We start from the raw sequence: 21,777 nt of genomic DNA, 5'->3' as shown, positions 1-21,777 counted from the left end.
TCTGTTAGATTTAATAAAAAAAAAAGTCTCTGATCTGTTGCCTTGTCTTGTTAAGCCAAACAAGCATCAATCTAAAACATCACTACATGTTTAATGCGCACTGACAGTCTGTCTCTTCGCTTCATGAGTACTAAACTACTCTGAGACACATCACCGAGACACTTTAGCAAAGTTTGGAGCCATTCCTCCCTTATACAATCGCCAAATCACTGGCAATTTGAAGAAAAATATGTAGACACAGAAAAATGAACCTGCTGGTGCCCACATTGATGTATTGCCAGGAATTTGTCTGTTGCACACTACCCTACCATCCTTATCCCTCCCTGTCCAAGCAGTGGCAGAATTTCATTTGATGACTAATGCCCCTATAAAGTGGAGAGTGGAGGAAAATATAGAGAGAAAGAAAATGAGTAGGCCAACAGCCCAAATGAAATTAACTGTCCAACAAGTGGAGCAGTTTTTTGGCAGACTCTCAAGGCGCATTGTATAGTTGGCATTGTTTTACGACTGAATTGCTCGGGAGGGTTTGGACATGCCAAATCTGCCCGGATGGTTTTACTCATGTAGCTTTCGCAGAGGTCTTGTTTTCCACCATATGTGTGTGTGTATTCATTTGGCCTATTTTTGCTGCACAGATTTCTGTATAGGACGGACAGAAAACAGGCAGAGTTTTACAAAATGGAGAGATGTGTATGGGAGTTAGAACCTGACTAATTCATTGATTGTGCCTATGGGCTAATACAGTATACGCTTATAGCAGAAACAACAGTATCTGTGTGGATGAGAAGCTGCAAAGCTATATATTATAAAGAATTAACCTCCTCCTGGACGGTACCTGTTCAGAATGCTCACATTATACTGAACACTGTACCACTGATAAACACACACAGTTATACTCACATTGTCATTGCATCCTTTGTTGTCCTCGTATTTTGTCTCTATGTGGATGGAGAACTTGGGCAGGAATGAGCACTGTGGTTAAAGAAAGAAAAAAAAAAGTGAAACCAAAGATCAGATAAAAAGCAGCCTATGTGCTGAACACTCGCCCTGCATATCATTGGTGTTTGGTGTCATTGATGTTTCATTGCATTTTAAATCATTTAAAGAGTAAATACAACAGGGATAAACAGTCTATCCTGCAGAAAGCTAACACTGCTTACTGTTGGTGATAATGCAGGTATGGTTACTTGGTTTGGATTTCTGTCTTAGCTCAAGTTTATAGCATACAGTTGTAGTCGTCGAACCAGTAGTTTGTGGCTGCCTCACTTGCCCTATGACCTCCTGGACTGTCCTGTGACAGAGGAAAAGGGGGGGGGTCGCCACGAACCCATGCTTTAATAGTGAACTGGCTGTGAATTAACCCTGAACTGACTTATCCAAAACAGGAAGCCATTGTATAAGAGTTCTGGATGATAACGTGATGAACAGTATAAAAAGACTGATAAGTGACAAATGATGAAGTGATGGAACCCAAAGCTTGCCTCTGGGTAGGTGTTGTGTTAAAGGCCTCACAGTGACTGCCACAAAGTTAACAAAGGGCTTCTATCGACATATACGCTCTGAACCCTCTATGAACCAGTGATTAGGACAGAAGAATCCTGTCCGAGCAACCCCGGGGTCTCTCCTTCACCCGTGGACCCCTGAGGCCCAGGCCAGACTGATCAGGGAGAGGAATGAGGGAAGTCTGTATCAACATTCTTTCATTTCTGCTATAAGTTTAAATGTGGTTAAAGAAACTGTCCAAAGTGCCCACAGATCAGTTAATGCTAATTGACGTGTTCTTTTGTCCAATGGTGTAACCCACATGTTCATGAATATCCAAGGATGACCAACTAACTAATTACACTTTTGAGGATGCTGCTTCAAATCCTGTGATAACACTGTAACTCACCAATGAGTGAAAAGACTCAGGAAGTCCATATAATTAATAATCTGTGTCTAATAAGTTAGAAACTAACCAACAGTATATTCAATCCAGGTCTGTTTAATCTGTGCAACGTGATAATTAGAGTAATGGAAGTTAATGCAAATTTGAGAATGTTAAAGATTAGGTCATTGTGTGTCGTGCCATTTAGGAAGTTATTTGGTAAAGACCTAATGAATATATGTATTGGAAATGAAATATCTTGATTCTGTATACCATGCAATGTTAGGAATGAAAATGGATTTGGAACATAGTGAATATGAAACAGAAATCTAATTTAGTACGACTACATTTTTTAAGTGATGACACAGGCGTCCCTCTGTCAGATGAGAACACGCCCCCTAAGATGCAGAGGATAAAACCTCTGTCTTCCCTCCTGTCATTGCTTAGCCCTTCTTTCAGCTCTGCCTTTTTTAATTTTATTTTTAAGTTTTTCTTTTGTTACTTATAATCTTTGTGACATCGCCAAGGCCCTCCAGCCTCCTGTCTCAGCCTCCAGAGAGAGGTCCTCTCTCTCCTCCTCCCCTTGAAACCTGCCAGGGACGCTGACAGCTGACCCTGCCTGTGTGACTGCAGACCACCGCTGGATGCAACGCTGCTGGACCAACGGCCCACGTGAAGTATAACAGCTGGTGTTAGTTCACAAGTTGGTGTCAGTGTAGCTCTGAGATCTATCTACAGTGGGTACGGAAAGTATTCAGACCCCTTCACTTTTTTCACATTTTGTTATGTTACAGCCTTATTCCAAAATGGATTAAATTCTTTTTTCCCCTCATCAATCTACACACAATACCCCATAATGACAAAGTGAAAAAAGTTTTTTAGAAATTTTTGCAAATGTATTAAAAATAAAAAACTGAAATATCATGTACATAAGTATTCACACCCTTTATTCAGTACTTTGTTGAGGCACCTTTGGCAGTGATTACAGCTTCAAGTCTTCTTGGGTATGATGCTACAAGCTTGGCACACCTGCATTTGGGGTGTTTTTCCCATTCTTCTCTGCAGATCCTCTCAAGCTCTGTCAGGTTAGATGGGGAGCGTTGCTGCACAGCTATTTTCAGGTCTTTCCAGAGATGTTCAATGGGGTTCAAGTCTGGGCTCTGGCTGGGCCACTCAAGGACATTCACAGACTTGTCCCGAAGTCACTCCTTCGTTATCTTGGCTGTGTGCTTCGGGTCGTTGTCCTGTTGGAAGGTGAACCGTCGCCCCAGTCTGAGATCCTGAGCGCTCTAGAGCAGGTTTTCATCCAGGATGTCTCTGTACTTTGCTGCATTCATCTTTCCCTCTATCCTGACTAGTCTCCCAGTTCCTGCCGCTGAAAAACATCCCCACAGCATGATACTGCCACCACCATGCTTCACCGTAGGGATGGTATTTGCCAGGTGATGAGCGGTGCCTGGTTTCTTCCAGACGTGACGCTTGGCATTCAGGCCAAATAGTTCTATCTTGGTTTCATCAGACCAGAGAATCTTGTTTCTCATGGTCTGAGAGTCGTTTAGGTGCCTTTTGGCAAACTCCAAGCGGGCTGTCATGTGCCTTTTACTGAGGAGAAGCTTCCGTCTGGCCACTCTACCATAAAGGCCTGATTGGTGGAGTGCTGCAGAGATAGTTGTTCTTCTGGAAGGTTCTCCCATTTCCTCAGAGTAACGCTGGACCTCTGTCAGAGTGACCATCGGGTTCTTGGTCACCTCCCTGACCAAGGCCCTTCTCCCCCGATTGCTCAGTTTGGACGGGCGGCCAGCTCTAGGAAGAGTCCTGGTGGTTCTGAACTTCTTCCATTTACGAATGATGGAGGCCAGTGTGCTCTTCGGGACCTTCAATGCTGCAGAAATTTTTCTGTACCCTTCCCCAGATCTGTGCCTCGATACAATCCTGTCTCGGAGGTCTACAGACAATTCCGTTGACTTCATGGCTTGTTTTCTGCTCTGACATGCACTGTCAGCTGTGGGACCTTATATAGACAGGTGTGTGCCTTGACTCCAGTCAAGTTGTAGAAACATCTCAAGGACGATCAGTGGAAACAGGATGTACCTGAGCTCAGTTTTGAGTGTCATAGCAACGGGTGTGAATACTTATGTACATGTGATATTTCAGTTTTTTATTTTTAATACATTTGCAAAAATTTCTAAAAAACTTTTTCACTTTGTCATTATGGGGTATTGTGTGTAGATTGATGAGGAAAAAAAAGAATTTAATCCATTTTGGAATAAGGCTGTAACATAACAAAATGTGGAAAAAGTGAAGGGGTCTGAATACTTTCTGTGCCCACTGTAAGTCTGCAGGAAGAGTAGTCATTGAATCCTCTGTGATTCTAACTATAATTTTCCCTTGTCCTCCGGTAAAATACGTATTCAGTTTCAATTCACTATCGTCAAATCCAAAGTTTTATCAGCAATGTTAGTCTTATGTCTTGATTGTTGTCTGTCTAGTGTCATTTCTGTCTTATACGCCTTTATAATCATTAGTGTTTTATGTTGATATTTAGCATTTATTAATAAAAAGGTGTATTAACCGCCACTTCGCTGCCTGGATATTTCTTCATAACAAGGTCTAAGAGGATCAATGCCACTGAGAACGTATACATTTAGAACTGAGACTGTTTAATGTTTAATGTGCTTAATTCTTAAGGTTAAAGACCTGAAGCCATCTGTGCCAATAAAATAATAAGTTGAATTTCCCGTCCAACGACAGGTGGTGCCCCCTATCGATACGAGAGCTTTTAATTAATTAATTATATGGTAGTCAACCTGCTACATATATTGGTGCCACCAAGTGAGAGTCCCGTTGTGATACCCACCTATACTTGCTACATCTTTTGGTGCCTGCGTTGTGAAGCACCTATACTTGCTACACAGTTGTCGTAATACGCTTTGCTTCTTTCAACGGTGCCATGTAAAAGTGGATATTTAAAGTAATTTTACTTTATTAACACTGAAAGCTGATGTTGGAACTCTCAGCCTCTCTAGATCTTTCTTCACTGTATGATTCAAAACAAAACTCAGGTTGTGGCACTACAGTCTTTCACTTTCTGTCTCCTCAAAATCGACAAAAGCCAAGACAATTCTTCAGGCATTTGCCTAAAACTAATCTAAGCATGGGTGTGTTTACACTGACTCCTACATGAACACAAACACCCCCACACATAGACAGAGGCAATATCCTGTATTCTGTCATCACAACATTGTTGTCTTTCCCCTCTTATGCCTGCACCCTAAAGTGACGTGACTCATGCTGGTGACATTTCTCACTCTGTTCAACAGAAGCCACATAGCCACGCTTAACCTTCTGCATGTGTCCTAAAAAAATGTGTCAGATTATTCTGCCAAAGCTTTGTGTGTTTTCAAGGGTTAATCATGGGTCACATAGGCAGCTCTGCTTATTAGCAAATACCTGCCCATTGGTGTGTGTGTGTGTTGGAGAGGTAAACAGGGTTGTTTTGATTTCCACAGACAGAAGATGGAAGCTGTAGGTGTTAGAACTGACAATTCTAATCTAATGTGAAAAAAGTACCAGGGCTTCACTTCAAACAGCAGAAGACTCCATAATTCACGTCTACATGCAGACATTATAGCTCCTCAAAAGAGTGAATCACAAAATGTATGTATTAATATGTAAATGTCAGCATTTGTATCATCTGACATGTTATGAGCTTTCAGTTTACCTTAAAATATTTGTGCATGGGGCTCTAAATATGACAGCTCTCTAACACAAACATAATATGTGTATATATACACTTTACTTTGTCCTTTAGCTAATTGCTTTGGTTTTACAACTTTACTGTTTTGATTCACCTTCACTGCTCCCAACCTTGTTTTGAGTGACAGTACGCAGCTGTTTTCAGGATTTGTTGGAGACCAAAAGAAGAGCTAAAAGGAGAGTGAATATGCTTCTTATATTTGCTAGGTTGCCACAAAAAACAACCTCAAATTTATGTATTAATGTGTCTGCTGGATATGCAAATGGTACATTGGTAGCACATTGACCATAATGACTTAAAAGGTGATAATTGGAAATATTGCAGCCATAGCTTATACTGCTGCCCCTAAGTGGCCAACAATAAATTAATACAATACTGATTCCACTTTAACACTCTTAAAATAATTTCCCCACGCCACTACATTAAATAGTTAGACTGTGTCCAAACTCACACACACTTAATTAGTGCACTTGTTTTACATCCTGTTGTTTCATTTGAATGTCGGACTCCAACTCCGACAAATGTAAATACAATGTCCTCACAATTTTCCACAATGAAAGAGAACAAAATAGCATGCATAGCCTGTGCATGTGTTATTTTTTGCAGCACGGTGGTGCAGTGGTTAGCACTGCTGCCTCACAGCAAGAAGGCTCCAGGTTGGCTGGCAGGTTTGCAGTATTAGCCTTGAACCTTTCTGTGTGGAGTTTGCATGTTCACCCCATGCTTGTGTGGGTTTTCCCTGGGAACTCTGGCTTCCTTCCATAGTCCAAAGACATGCAGGTTAATTGGTGACTCTAAATTGTAAAGGTGTGAATGTGAGCGTGAATGGTTGTCTCTATGTGTCGCCCCTGTGATTGACTGGTGACCAGTCCAGGCTGTACCCCGCCTCCTGCCCAAAGTCAGCTGGGATTGGCTTCAGCCCCCCCCCCGTGACCATTAAGGATAAGCAGTATAGACAATAGATGGATGGAGTTTCGTACTCATTGTGGCCACTGGTGCACCATAATGTTTATCGTCTTCTGTTGTGATGCATGTATTCTCAAAAAATAAACATAAATACAGCATTAGATAGTGAAATACACATAGAGGGTACTTACTGTATATTCTACAGACCGTGGTTTGGAGTAACACAAGCATCAGGTCAGAGCAGAGACAGAGCACAAGAGAAACAGTTATTTATTAAGCCTGCTTGCATTTTCCACAGCATGAAAGGAAATGAGAGGGCTGCAATGTAGGAAAAAAAAAGTGTGAGACACACAGGTACTGCATAGTGACACATAACTGATACCTCACACCATCCCCTCCTCAGTTACACTACTTTCTCTAATTTGCTCTCATCAAAAAGAAATTTCCTTTTATCTATATTCCTCAGCTTGTAACACTTCTCCTTCAGATCAGGATCATGAAAGAGCCACAGAAATCTGTTTAGGGAACAGCGTCTCTAATCGTTGCACTTCTGACTACTGGTTGCTTGTGATGTCGGTTATTTATGAAGCAAAGCTTATTCCACTGCTGCACTCATTATAAGTCAGTGTGGATAGAAAACATTTGCTCTGGAGAGAAATGGTAAACATGCAAATACGTGTAAGCTTTAACATGTTTATATGTCAATGACATGTTCATGCTTTCTCACACTATGTCTTCCTGGCAGTGACACAGTGACAGACAGAAAGCTGCTATGGGGACGATCAGTGTGTCATCATCACATATGTATGTTCATGTGTCAGCATCAGGGGCCCTTGTCTGTTTTTTGTCTAGAGCTGCTGTCCCTTGTCAATACCATCTGCTTTTAGAGTTTAACGTAACACTTTATTGATCCATCTTGCTAAATCCTCCTTCCGCTTTTGTCTTCAGGGGTCACTGATGTTTCACTTTTCATTTACATTTTGCTTAGAATGCTATAAAACCACTGATTTCCAGTGTTTCTGCATGCAGCTCAGGATCCATGCAATATAACCCTCACTTCCTTCAGAACTTATTCACAGAGTGGCTGTAAACTGAGCGTCTCAGCCTACTGAATTATGGAACATGTCTAAAGTTGCACAGGGACTTTTTCTTGGAGGCGTGTTTTAGAACATCTTTGAGCATGTGCTCTTCTCTGTGCATCTTGAAAGGTCTTTTCTCACACACAACTCCAACTCCCTAAAAACACCCAATAAAGTGTTTGTACAAAGTGATGAGTGGTAAGTTAACTGTGTTTTCACAGAAAAACAACCGATTGAAAACCAGTCGAGACGCTGAAAAGGTGCTGTGTGTGACTACAGTGCTAGAGTATTTCTGCCTGAGTTATTGTAGCCTCTATTCAAGAGAGGTGTAGTGTTACAGGCTTTTATTTTGTTACAGCCGCTAACTAGTTTTGACATGAGTGTGTAGGTCTTTGTGTGATACTGGCCATACAAAAAAGGCTGCATCAGATTGATTAGCTGGACATTAACTCACCTGTTATGGTGTAAGGGTAGTAGTTCCATGCTTTTTCAGTCACATAGAAGATTTTAGGAACCACTGCTCGAGCCCAGCTAGGTAATTTACTGCAGAGAGACATTGAGACAGACAGAGACACATGAGGACAGAAACTGTGAGCATATAGCATGTGGGGTAAATGGCTTCCGTTATTGCAGCAATCATCACAAACCTGCTCCACCACAAGGAAAATCTGCTCCCAGCAGAGACACTGAAACTGAGGAATGGCGTGAAAAGAACATTTCAAATGCTTTAATTCTGGGGAGATGCAAGACCAATGTGAAAACACAGACCTTGTAGTCCTGGGATTGGTGTGTCTTCGTATTAAAGGATTAAATCTGGGCCCTATTTTTTTTTGTACACATTTTGGGTTCAAAATAACTGATGGGTACAAAAACTTTTGGAATTGGTCCGGTAGATCATGGGGTGTGTGAATGGGCTACAATGGCTGTAATGTAATCCATTTTATGCCGCACCTCTCAAAGCTCTCTCATCAACATATTACACCTTGTGGAAAAACAACACACTGTAGTTCTCTGGGGGTTGTGTACTGGACTACTTATTGGATGAGCGCAGTTTGTTCTTTGAGTTTATGCTGGACAAGAGTCCTAGCCTTGCCATATATGGCATAATGTGCCAATTAGTGAACGTGAAAGCTGGTGCTGGTAGGCACGAGAGGAAAAAAGCGTATTTCCCAACATGTCGAACTATTCCTTTAGTTGCAGCCCTAGACGCAAGAGTTCTCTGACCTCTATCTAAGGCCCTTCTGGCACCTTGGACCTGTATTATCGACCATGTGTTCACTGCTTGTAGAGATACAGTATACTGCCAATACGCACACTCATGGGACTTTGTGTGTGAGTGTGCATGCTTGACATCCTCTGATTTGAATCCTGAACTCTGGCAAGACTATAATTGAGGCTGCATTGAGACCTTATTCATGAAACATGTCAAACACGGTAGTGCACGGGCTTTCTTGTAGACTGCTTTCATCTCCACTTCCTTTGATTGACATGGAATGCAATTTCTTAAGGAGGACAAAAATGGCGCCCACTGCATCGTGACAACTGTGAATAAAAACAGCCTTCGACGGTCACATTGTGTGAATGTTGGCAGGCTCGTTCACCCTCCCTCTCTCCCCCTCCCTCCCAACAAAAGAGACTGACACTCTTCCTACACCCCCATCTGTTGATTTCTCCCATTCCCTCCTTGTTCTTTTAAAGATCTTTGCCAGTAGCTGCTGCGAACGGGCCCACGTTGCCAAGCGTGCAAGCGTGGTGGGTGGCTGCTCTGAGTTTTCGTGCCAAGCGCAGTGTTTGCATTTAGAAAAACACCCTAGTTTAGCTAAACACATTCAAACAAAGGCAACTCTTTATTCAATCATAAAATCAACCGTCCCCTCTCCGATCCTAATGAAGGTTATTGACAGAAAAAGCATGGAATCGATGTTCAGGTCGGATGGGATCAGGCCAAATAGTGAAGTACAGCGCGAGGCAGATTGTGAGGGCTAATGGGGTGGTTGAAGCATGACAGAGCGAGTCCAGATTGACTTCCCTGCTGGTGAATCAGAGCTAAATGTTTAGCTGTTGCAAAGCCAGATGGATAGCAAGTTGAATGGGACAGAACAGTGAGCTATGGCAAAATCCTTAATATAACATGATTAAATTTCGTTTTACTTTACTTGGTGTAATGTCACATATATTAGGTTAATTTACTGAATTTGTTCCACCGGAAATCTAATTATTTTCTGCCTTTACACTGCAAATAACACAGGCTGTATGGGCTGTCCTGTTGGTGTGTTTATCTTCATTAATGTTTTTGCAGTCTGGGGACCAAACCACGAAATAACACGTCGTTTCTTCACTTTTTATGACAGGACTGATATGTTACATGGAAAAATGCAGTTCTCTCGCTCACACACATTAAAAGAAATGAACATTTTATCTTATCAAAATGCCAGCTATTCTAGAAAGGTCAGTGTTTTGTCTTTTTCACCAATTCAAAAACATTTTTGTGCAGCAAAAACACAGCCTTGAGCATCAGTAAAGACAAGTTAATAAAGTGTTTTTAATGATGCTCAAGGCTACTTTTGTTTTTCTTATTCAATACAGAGCAAATCATTTACAAAAACACCTGAAAGGGAGCCCAGCTTATCTGTGTTCGCTCCCTCTGCCTTCTTCCTCTCCTCTCTTCTGAAAGAGCAGAGCTGTGCTGACTCAACATAATTAGTTCCCCGGCATAGCGAATGCTGACACAGGTATTTGTGCTCAAACAAATAGCCTACAGCATCTCTGATCTTCCTCTCTCCGCCTTTGTCTCCTTTCTCTGTCACTTTCTTTTCTTCACATATTCTGCATCATACTCTCTGTCACCTCTCTTTAACTCATGTGGTTCTAGTAAAACTGTGTGTATGGATGGGTCACACATGCACACGCAGTCCACACAGAGGCCCATGCAGTGAGATGAATCAGTATGGGGTGACATGTAACTGTGACGGATAAGTAACTTGCTTGTGCAGTGGTCGAGAAGTGTGTATTAAAGTGTGTGTGTGTGTGTGTGTGTGTGTGTGTAAACCTTGGCAGCTTTATCAAATGGCTAAATGTCATCTTAGCCAGTTGATATGATGATATGCACTACAATGTGTTATTCTACTCCAGTTTTTTTTCCAGCTTTGGGGAAAGTCATGTCTGAGGATCAAATTTGAGCTGAGCTGTTCTTTAAGTAAGAGAGTTCAGAAACAGGAGATTTAGTCCCAGGTGGTGAGCAAGCCTTTAAGACCATGAGCCAAATAGAAATGTATAAAAAGTATATATATACATAATTTAAAAATACCAATTGTTGTTGTGCTTATTGCTGTTGTGTTTAACGTTTGCACGATAGACGAGATATTGTGCTCTATGGTTTTGTGATGCATTTTATCTCAAATCTACTGTTGACAAAGTTTCTGAGTTTCCACAGGTTGCCCTTTGTTTTCAACCATGGGGGCAAATGTTGCTCTCCCCAACTCCTCAGTCCTTCTTCTGTTTTCTAACAAAATATGTCCTGTGGGAAAGAAAATTCTGCCCCAGAAAACCTCAAATATAGAAACTTCCATGAACTGCCAACAGGCTGAACCACAAATGTGTTAACTGAACTGCCAGTAGAGTGTTTGAGTATTCCAGTCCACACACAAATGGCTCACATGTTTGACGCTAAACAAGAAACGATGTGTTTCACTGACCTGTTGAGGTAGACTCGTTTCTCTGTGAACTGCCCTTGGCCGTGCTCCGGGTCTTCATACGGCTCATTCTGGACCACCTCCACCCCTTCCCCTCGATCACTCTGCTCATGGCTGTGTTTACTGATCATGTACAGCTGCCCAATCCGGTACTGGAAGATAAAACAGACACAGACAGGATAAGTTCCCATTATATTGTCTGACAGCAACCACTTCAGGATATAACCTCAAAACTTTAGCACATGGAAGATTTATAGATATGTTGAGAGCCACAATGTTTATAGATCAGGTGAAATTAAGTGTCACTCACCACAAGGTCTATTTAGTGGCTATTTTAGAGCTTTCAATCATATCATATGTTTTCATAAAGCTCCACAACTACTAATCTACTAAATGGACCTTGTGGTGACTTTGTTTCTCAAACTGCTGTTTCCAAAGTCAAAAATGAACCCCTAACCTCAGTTTTTGAGGTGTTTACAGTGTCAAATATTGAGTTACAGCAGTCCACAAATCGAGGTAGAATTGTAACACAAATTTTGCACCACAGTAAACCTACAGTCTCCTTTTTTTAAGTTTGGTTTAGTTTAGTTACAATCAATAAATGTACACATTATATTGTGTAAACTGTGCATGTGTGACATTTAGATACATGAAAGTCCTAATTATTCTAAAAAGAAAAACATGGTTATTTTAGGCAGTGCAACAAAGCCATTCGTGTATACATATTAATTTTCACAAGTTACTAACGACTCTGAAATACATTTCCATGCGATAGTTTCAGCAGAAAAAAATAACACCCTGTCTAATCATCATAAAACATATCCCACCTGCATCCTCTCATTCTTCAGACCAATATTGGCTTGTTTGTTATCACACAACAATGCTGACGGGAACAGGAGGTCAGGACAGGACTAACAATACAAACATTGATAACAGTAAAAGACTCACAATCGTAGAATATCTAAGTGTCACTACCGTGTGCAGCCTTCAAACACCGGCTCACCATGAACTGAAAAGCAAACCTTACACATAATGTGATGTTATTCACACTGTGCTCAATGTGTCATCTTTTAGCATTTGTGAAAGCAGCGTTTTATACTATGAAGCAATTCCTCTGGTTCAATAATAAGCAATGAGATACCTTCACTGTTTGAGAATATAAATGACAAGGTCAGACTGTCTTTAATCATGGATAAAACTTCAGGGCTCAGTAACAATGTTTAATCTAATTCTACATTGGTTGCTTCTTTATTTCTGCCCTGAGGCTAAAAGAAAGTGGGGAGACTGTACTCCTCTACAAGGTAAATAGCAGATGTTTGGGTGAGTTTCACCATGACTTGTCTGTCTGCTTGGCCCTGAGTCAACACTCATTCTTTATTTATTGCCTTACTTTCCAGACTTAGTTGAGAAAAAGGTCAGAAAACAAAGTAAAGTCATGTCGGCTTCTGCAGCAATAATGCATCTTCAATAAAAGGCCAGACTAACAGTTGGTTCCTGGCTAAGCTGCTTTTGTTTTAATGACCATGACTCTGTGGAATTTGTACACGCTGAACCGTGTTCAGTTAATTAAATACTCTGGCCATGCTCACATGTTCACTCTGTTCTAGCAGTAAACTGTGGCTTGACTGACTGAAGGCAGCACTTGTATCTGCTTTTGATCTTTAATCTTCATATTCTAAATCCAAAGCTTCTGTTGGTGACAAAAGACCCAGAAAGGAGCTGGAAAGATATGGAAATGACTGAATGATTTCAAAGAGGGAGAAAAAGAGCTGACTTGAGAGGGAGAGACTGAGGAGCATCAAAGGAGGGCAAGTTGAGGAGTTTTAATGAGAAGGAGGGGCCAAAATTAAATCAAAGACAGCGAAAAGGAACATGACTGGAAATTTCTGACGACAGATTGCAAGTAACAGAGGAAAAATAAGGCACTGACGCCAAGAAAAAGATGACTTCTTCTCTCTGTGCTCCTCTCCTCAGTTTAAAATGAAATCTCAGAAGTGAGAATACTGTAATGAAGGAGAGATATATCAACTGTATTCCCCTGGATTCAACACTTCCTCTCTCCCTGACCTTTACCTGTCACGGCTGTTGGCTGAGCTGTGAAATGCCGTCAGGGTAAAATGTAAGGTGCCCACCCAAAGTAGCTCTAAGGGGGGGTGGGGGAGCTCAAAATGGGGTCAGCACCTAGATGATATTGCAAATCTCTCATGGATACACACATTTTACAGGTATGCCTTTAAAAAAATGAAACAATTATGTACAGCCCCTCAAGTCATTAGATCTAGCCTGATGGACGGATGCAAAACCAAGCAGCTGTAACAGATACTTTCATGGGGGATTTGCATAGTGGGGGCATCTGCAGCTTCCAGAAAGCCAGTTTTAATGCTTGCAGAGGAATAAGCATCCAAAATAGAGGAAAATAAAGTTAAAACAGCGTATTCCAGTTTAATCTAGCTGAATAATTCAAAGATCACAACTTCCAGCTACATTAACAAAGCAAAGCAGTAAAATCAACATATTTGGTCTGATACAGTATATGACCACTTCACCATAATTATGTCAGAGTGGATGCATGAAGGTTAAATGTGCAGACATTACTATGTTATGATCTTTTCTGAGCAATGGAATGTGGATACTACGTTTAATACTATCCATTTGTCCAATTAACTAATATTCCAGTGGAAACAAACGAACATTTCCAGTTATCTTTCTTAGATATTTACCATACGGGTACATTCCCTGTATCAAATATAGTCTGTGACAACAGTGTTCTGTTGTTGGTGGTGACAGTCATAGCTTCAGACATGGCAGTGTAATCATTTGAAGAATAGACCGCCACAATAAAATGGCTTTAATATGCTGTGGGACAAGGGCAATGAATTAGAATAGCTTTTGATTTATCCGGATTAATTTAAGTATGGCGCAGGAAATGAAAATCATTTGAAATGAAAAGCATTTCATATACCCTTTCCCTGTCGGTTTAAGTCTTGCCAATAAAAGGAAGATTCCACAGCTTGGTGTTTTGTTGGAATCTAAAACAAGCAGTTAATCAAGGAGACGACTCTATTCAAACCCGGGTCTGAGAGTATTTGGAATTTACTCTCTCGCAACATAGGAACTACTCATCAATGTAATGCCCTTGAACATTAAAGTCAGCAAGCAATGAATGCTGCATAAAATACCACCAACCACCTGATAAAACCTACACACACATTCCAGAGCTATACATCTACAAACATCTACGTCATTATGCGCGCAATTTATGCATTAAAAGGTCACAAGCCCAGCTGCAGCACCTTGGCTCTCTCCGCATCCTCTGTAGTACTGCAGACTAGTTTCACTGTGAAAGGGCAGCAATGACTCACTTCCTCTGTATCTGTTCGCTCAAAGCCCCCCCACTCCAGACAATAGTATATGTGCAAGATTGCGGTGTTAGAAAAGAACACACACTTAAAGACAAATAAACACACACAAACACACAGAACATCAGGCCTAAAGAAAGCTGTCAGAGAGCCAGACACAGAAGCTGGTTAAGATCAGAGATGAACAGTTATTAGAAGGTTTGGCTGACCTCTGCCACAGTGAAGATGTTATAAAAATTGTTTTCTTTTTTCGGCATTTTTTCCCCCCACTGTGCAGCATGTTTTACAGGTGTTTTGGCTTTGAATTGCAGGCAAAACAACTAATAGGTTAATTGATTAGTCAAACAACAGTAAATTCAACTGCAACTATTTTTATCTAATTGACCTATGAAATCCTAAGAAATAGTCCAATATTTTGGAAAACATACTTTCTTTCTGATAGTCAGATTAGGAGACATCTACCACTGTCATGTCTGTGATCTGACTAACTTGGTTAGTTAGAATGGTTGTCTGTCTCCATGTGCTCTGATCTCAATGGCAGCTGGATTGGCCACATCTCACTCTTTACCTGCTAAATGCTCTGCAGTGTTAATGCAGCTAATTTCTAGCTTCGTCCGTTACCAATTTGATGCCCAGCAAAAAGCATGCAAAGGGCTTTTGGCATGTTTTCCCTGAAAACAGCATAGAAAACTGAAAAAATTAGCTGAGAGAAACTATAAAGTTTCGTAGGGCAATTGCTAAGTCAGGCTATAATTCTCTGTGGATTCATTCATAACAGCAAGCGACCCTTTCACATACAAGTAGCCACGTCATCCATTGTTAATAGCAAATTATTAATTATAGAAGCTTTAACAGCCACTTGCTGTTGGAATTTCCTAAATCAACTTGAGCAGCAGTGGAGCAGAACCAACCAGCCACTAAAAAAGTTCAGTAAAAGTTGGTAAGTGCAGTGCTGTCATGCTGCAAGATTATGAAATGCATCAAGCAAAAGAGCATTTTAAGGACTTACAGTACACCTAAAGGACATTTTGAGCATTAGCAGGATCCTGAAATGACCCAAACACAGTGTAAGGCTCTGTACAGCACAGCCAGTACTGCAGTACTGAAATGAAAGTCCAATCTTCATGCGTTATCCAACACTGATACAGGAACAGCCCCGTGTTTTGCTGATCAGACTTGTGTGCCTTAGGCTGTGCTCACATTACGCAAGTTTTAAAATCCTAACTGATTTTGAAACCTGGATGCATCAAACAAAAGACTCCTCACAGATGTTCTATCCTACTACAAATTTGAAAATAATGTTGTTCCACACACTACAGGATATTATTAAGATTATCGTGCCAGAGGGAGCAATGCTTCACCTCGCGTGATCTCAACGTGGAAGCAGATGTAAATACAATAGACTGATGTGGTGCAACTTGCTTTTGTTGGTGCTTTGCAATGAGAAAAAACAAAAGCTAGGAGACTAAAGGAGTCTGGGCGAAAAGATGGCTGGGGAGGCGCGCTCAACACGGGTTGTCTGTACTTCAGCGAGAACTGGGGTTGTGTTTTAACAGTTTTAACATCCGTCAAAACTAGTATGCTAGCTACCGTTACCCCTGGGATGTTCACCGCTGCTTGGTGATACCATCAGCTGCTCCTTGTAGTCTTATCTCTTAAATCCTAAATATCAAACATGTTTGAAATGATCTCCCAATGAGTCTGTGAGCAGATCTGGGAGGCTTCGAATTGGCTCTGTGAACATAACTCACATTACCAGAAAATCTGGGCCGAACATAAGTATTGACCAGATTTCTCCTCTGACTGTCGGGAGGGGTGAATTGGGGATAAATCGGCCCTCCTGACTCCTGTAGTGTGAGCCCAGCTTTAGTTAATTAATTAATTGATAGTCAAAGTAATGTGTTCACTTCTGTGAGAGTTGAGTCAGTCACAATAAATTAATCACATGAAATGTCGAGAAGATCAGCACTGAAAATGTATGCGAAGTAAAATATGCACGAATCCAAACATGATAGAGCTGTATTAGGAGAGCTTTATGTAATTCTGTGTTTAAAATGGAAAAAGCCCTCTGCCCATTTGTGTGTTCATTTATTAATGCAGCATGCATGAGCTGAGGTTATTACATTACCCCTCTTATCCTGTACAGAGCAACAGCCAGAACAAAATCACATGACATGTTCTTTTTGCACCACGTTCTGTTGATTCAGTCCTTTCTAAACTGCAGCCACATTAATAAAAATTCACCTTTTCAATGAAGTCTCGAAAGCAAAGACGGCGTTTCTAAAAACAGCTCCGGGCTGTGGTGAGTGAGAGCCTCCCAGGTTAAGAGCTACAGTAAATAATGCAGACGCTCTCCATCCCTCGTCTTCATGCCACACACAAAATGAGGGAGATGAGTGGTGTGGAATGAAAGACACTGAGGCAGAGGACAAGCTGAGGAGGACAAGGGTGTTTTTTTTGAGTCCTTTGCTCGTGAGTAAGGACAAAGTTTCAGGAAATGAGAGGGAGGTACAGACGGAAAGACAAAGAGTTGTGGAACAGGGTTACAGAGGCAGTAAAGTGTGACATCAGCCTAATATAATGTCCGTTTAGACAAGAGATGTCCTTTTCCCTTTGCTTTGTATTAATGAGCTGCAGTGGTCATCAACTTCTAAAAATATCAAGGACATGCGTAAATAATCTAGGCCTCTTATGAGGGCCAGTTGCGATTATCTGAAATGTTTGAGGACACCATGATGAACATGCTTGACCGTGAATAGGCCAAAACAAACCGCACCATATTAGGGAAGGTTTGCACAACAAATAAAAGCTTGTACTGGCTGCTTGAATAGCCCTGTTATTTTCCCCTCTTGAAGCAAAACAGGCAATCACTTCAGAGAACGCTGCAGCACTGAAGTAGTACTCACTCTGTCTCTTGTCTGGAATCTTCACAGCGTGATCGATCATTTAGCTTCATGACGCAGCCAGCACAAAGAGGCCAGTATTTGCCTCGTCTTTATTCGATTTGTCTGATGACAAGGCACTCTGGTTTGTTGTTGCTCATTAATCAATGTCAATGAACTACAGTGTGTTGTCATCATCAACCCCTGTTACAAGGTTCCGGACGAGGTCACTGAAACCCAAATCCACACGCATTGAAAGCCGGTTCACAAATTATAACCAATTCCTGCTACCCACAAGCAGCCCCTGAACAATTTGCCTTTTCCACATTTCGAAACACCATATGTAATACTGTGTGAGCCATTGATTTTAAGATCTTGGTGTGTGTAATCTCACGCACTCAAACACATCATTGCCCTTGGTGTTTTTACACTGCGCAGATACAACAGGTGGCACAGAGACTCACTAGTTGCTGCTTAGACAGCCTGTAATCCTGCTAGGTGAGCGCAACTCAGATGATATTATTCAAATGACACAGGGCCTCATGCATAAATGTTTCCATGCCTCAAATCTCTTAAATTCATCATTAGCACAATAGACGCCTCTAAATTGCTATACAAGGCTAAATATCCTGCCCCATTTGTGAACACATTGTGAAGTTTCACAAAAATGCCAAACAAGAAAAAAGTAAGAATTTCAAACTGTGCTGATGTAAGCAAATAAAAAAGCAACAAATTTAGCACTGTTGGTCATGGTATTAGAGGACCTGAAAATTAAAATGCAACTATATAATATTAGCATTGCTGCCACTGTGTCATCAGAGCAGTGCCATACTGTGACAGAAATATGCAACATTAAGTTTGATTAAAAAAAAACTTTAAAGAACAAGGTGGTTGATGACTTAGATGAGTGTCCGTTACACTGTCAGGCGTAATTCATGTTCTTAAGTATGATGGAGGTTGATCCTGGACATCTAAAATAGCTAAAATATAAAACAAAAGTCTAGTTTTCTCTTCGAGCATTTGAATTACAATATGCTTAAAGGTTATTGTGGATTCTTTTTTGCTCAGTGACACCAAGAATTAGCTGCCTACTCCAGCTTAAAGAACAAATCTGTTCCTACAAGTGGCTCTTGCATGAGGCACGCTGTTCTGAGCAGCCCAGATTGTTGAATAAAGAAATGTTCCAGATTTCAAATACACCACCCACAGTAAAATATGACAGTATGCCTGGATTGGGTAAAACTGCAGTGTCTCTGGATGGTTTTCAGTAAAATAAATCAAAACTGATTTAAAAAGAGATCATCTATGCGCATTTTTAAGCATAAAAACAGTTGATCTTTGGATTCAAAAACCTTCTAATACTAACTTGCACTCAGCATGTCTGGGACTTTTATTAGAAAAAAGATCACACCTCAATCATTTTTTCGATTTTTCAATCCAGTTCATTTTCATCCAATTAACTTTTGCCAACCTAAAGTGCTTTTATCTTATTCCTTATATTATTGCCATAACCATTGGTTAATTCCCTGCAATCACAACAGAACCCTCCCCACAAACAGTCCCATTCATTAACAGAAAAGAAAGAAAAAAAAAAACTTTGTACAGCTGCTCACACTTCCAAAGGCCTAAAAAGGTCTACACTAGTTGCCTGAGAGTCAGACGTACTGTTGGACTGGAGTAACACAATATGAATAAACAACATTGCAGCATTAAGCTGTATCAAATCAATATGTGGTCTATCTGGACTCCATCAGCATTTCTGTGCAGTCGATAATGCTACAGCACCACCATCAAGAAAGTGGAGTAGGGGGCGAAGGAGGGGGACAAGAATGGTGTGTGTGTGTGTGTGTGTGTGTGTGTGTGTGTGTGTATATGTAAAGAAATGAATAATCAGCAGACAGAGAGGAGAACACAGGAGGAAGACAGCAGGAAGGAAAGAAACAGCAGAAAGGGAGAGGAGGAGTTATGATTAGCAGGATGCACATCGCTCTATATCACCGCATTTCCAGGCCTCAGTGCACAGATGCTGGGGAGAGGGAACTGAAATGAATGAGAGCAATAAAGCAAGACAGGCAAGAATGGATAGAGGAAAGAGTAGAATAATTTTCTGTCCATTGAGAGATGATCTTGCTCGTTATTCTGTGCAAGAAAGATTTGGAGGCCTTACGTGCTCCACTGACAGACTCCTGCTGATGGAAGTGTTTCAGTTTGGCTTTTGATTGGATGTGGAAATGTGACCTTGGAGGGGAGGCAAACACTTAGCCTCATTTGCAACCAATGAATCAGTTCAGCAAGAAAAACTTAGGTTCAGTCAGGAATCTTGGAGGAAACAGGTACGTGTAAGTAAAGATAAACATCATCTTTTATACAACCTAAAAGCCATTAAATTATTAGATTTGTTTTACTCGCTCAAAATACACTTTGCTTTATCAAATACAGCTAATGGGTTAATTAAACTGAGGGCAAATTTGTTTTATAGGTGGCAATTACATTTCCAATCACAAATGAGATACACTGTGATCCATCATAGGCTGTATTAAGTAGGGCATGTATTAAGACTAGCTAATGTTAAAGTTCCCACCAGAAGGAGACAATGAAGCCCCAAGGAACTGGCTAGATTTTGCCAAATAAAGAAAGATGACAATGTTCCTCTACACAAGATCACTCATCTCTATTCAGCTTCTATCACCTTTCAACATAACCTTGGCACCGAGAGGTCGTTGACATCAGCCAAAGACTCTTATGAACAACAGAAGGATCAGTCAGGACATAATTGACCTTCAGTCAAACAGCACTGCCCCTCAGCAGCCAGGTCAGCATACCTCACTATTTGAATGTCAATGTGAAGCAATAGCTACACCAACACTCTGCAGGCTAACTCTGGGAGAACAAAGGCAGCTCAACAGGGAGACCACTTTGTGTTTTGCAGGTACTGAAACACTGACAACTTTGGGGGGGGGGGGGGGGGGGAGCTTTCTGGGCCCAGAGCTCATGTGATTTTAATTGCTCTATTTCTGTCTGAAAGAGTGAAATGGCTATGGAGATGACAGCAAAAGTATAAAAATAATCCTCGGCTCACAGTTTGTATAAATGAGCTTGGTGTGCTTTCCTTGGTTACCAAGTGAATGAATCTGTGTGGGCAGCATGTATGTACATAGTGCTATTATGGTCACACACTGAGGACCTGTGGTAGCACAAGCAGAAAGGAGGGCTATTCTTTTATTAATGGCTATTGAAAAACCATTACCTGAGGAGCTTCTTGCTCATAGTGTTTATTAATAATAAGGAATAAGGATGCCCACCTCCAGTTGGTATCTATCACCTAAAAAGTACCCACCCAGTGAATGTGGACCACCTCCACTTTTCTGCCTGGCGATATTATTACTACAAAGTGCTAAGATAACAATCAGTTGATGAGATACCAACTGGGGCTTGATCTCTCTCCAAAATACGTCATGGGGCCACGATTGATACTTGTGCAAATGATTAAATAAAGTTCTAGGGAAATCCTAAACATCACATACTAGGAAAATCCTGGTATTTTATTACTTCTCTCCCCCCCTCTCACCTCCACAAACACTCTGCCCTTCATACTGATGGATGGCTGCATTAGCAAAGCGATAGTGGCGTGAGTAATGGAGGCTGGTGATGGGAATGTGGACAGAGGTGCAATATTGGACCAGGCTGAGTTGACCAATATCAGGAAACAACGGGGAGGAAACGTGAGAAGAATAATGCCTCTTTCACTGTTAGAAACCACCAACAGTTCCTAATGATTATAGTTTATTTTCTTGCATTCAAACATAGGTTTCCAGTTTGTAAAAATTCTAATTATTATAATGTATGTTGGAGTTAAGTGACTGTTTATTCCTTCATCTTGTAATTCGGACACATAAGTAGCAGAGAAATCCCTTTAAAAAGATAATGGCAGTGAATGCTTTATTCACTAGCTGATTTTTCCCCATGTGACAAACTGGCACTAGCAGGTGATTCCTGAGTAAATGGAGAGTAGACTGGGTGACCTTGATAAAATGGTAATTGCTTCAAACATCCTAATCATGTATTGCTTAACGCTGTCAGTTTCTATTCCAACAGCACACTAATCTTCCACTGCTTCTCACTCTGAAAAGAAAAAAATAACCTTTTCTCTTTCTCAATAAAAGCAGGTGTGACAATGCACATTTCAGATAATGAGTTTAAATGGTTTATTTATCTTAAGTAGTATGAGTCTTTCA

The 21,777-nt window shown here is 40.9% G+C and overlaps 1 protein-coding gene across 1 annotated transcript in view; it reads right to left on the bottom strand.

The window, feature by feature from the left end:
- The window catches only part of LOC139198696 (cytoplasmic phosphatidylinositol transfer protein 1-like), a 73,233-nt gene that overhangs the window by 10,867 nt on the left and 40,589 nt on the right, over positions 1 to 21,777 (bottom strand). Inside the window, exons 2-5 of the mRNA XM_070827620.1 lie at positions 11,305 to 11,453; positions 8,064 to 8,152; positions 6,722 to 6,729; positions 901 to 972 (exon numbers count right to left, since the gene is read on the bottom strand). Coding sequence (XP_070683721.1) covers positions 901 to 972; positions 6,722 to 6,729; positions 8,064 to 8,152; positions 11,305 to 11,453 — 318 coding nt within the window. The remainder of the gene's footprint in view (positions 1 to 900; positions 973 to 6,721; positions 6,730 to 8,063; positions 8,153 to 11,304; positions 11,454 to 21,777) is intronic.

Source organism: Pempheris klunzingeri, chromosome 3, assembly GCF_042242105.1.
Source record: "Pempheris klunzingeri isolate RE-2024b chromosome 3, fPemKlu1.hap1, whole genome shotgun sequence".
Taxonomy (NCBI): Eukaryota; Metazoa; Chordata; class Actinopteri; order Acropomatiformes; family Pempheridae; genus Pempheris; species Pempheris klunzingeri.
Note: the sequence above shows the minus strand (reverse complement) of the source record. Positions and strands in the feature narration are given on the sequence as shown.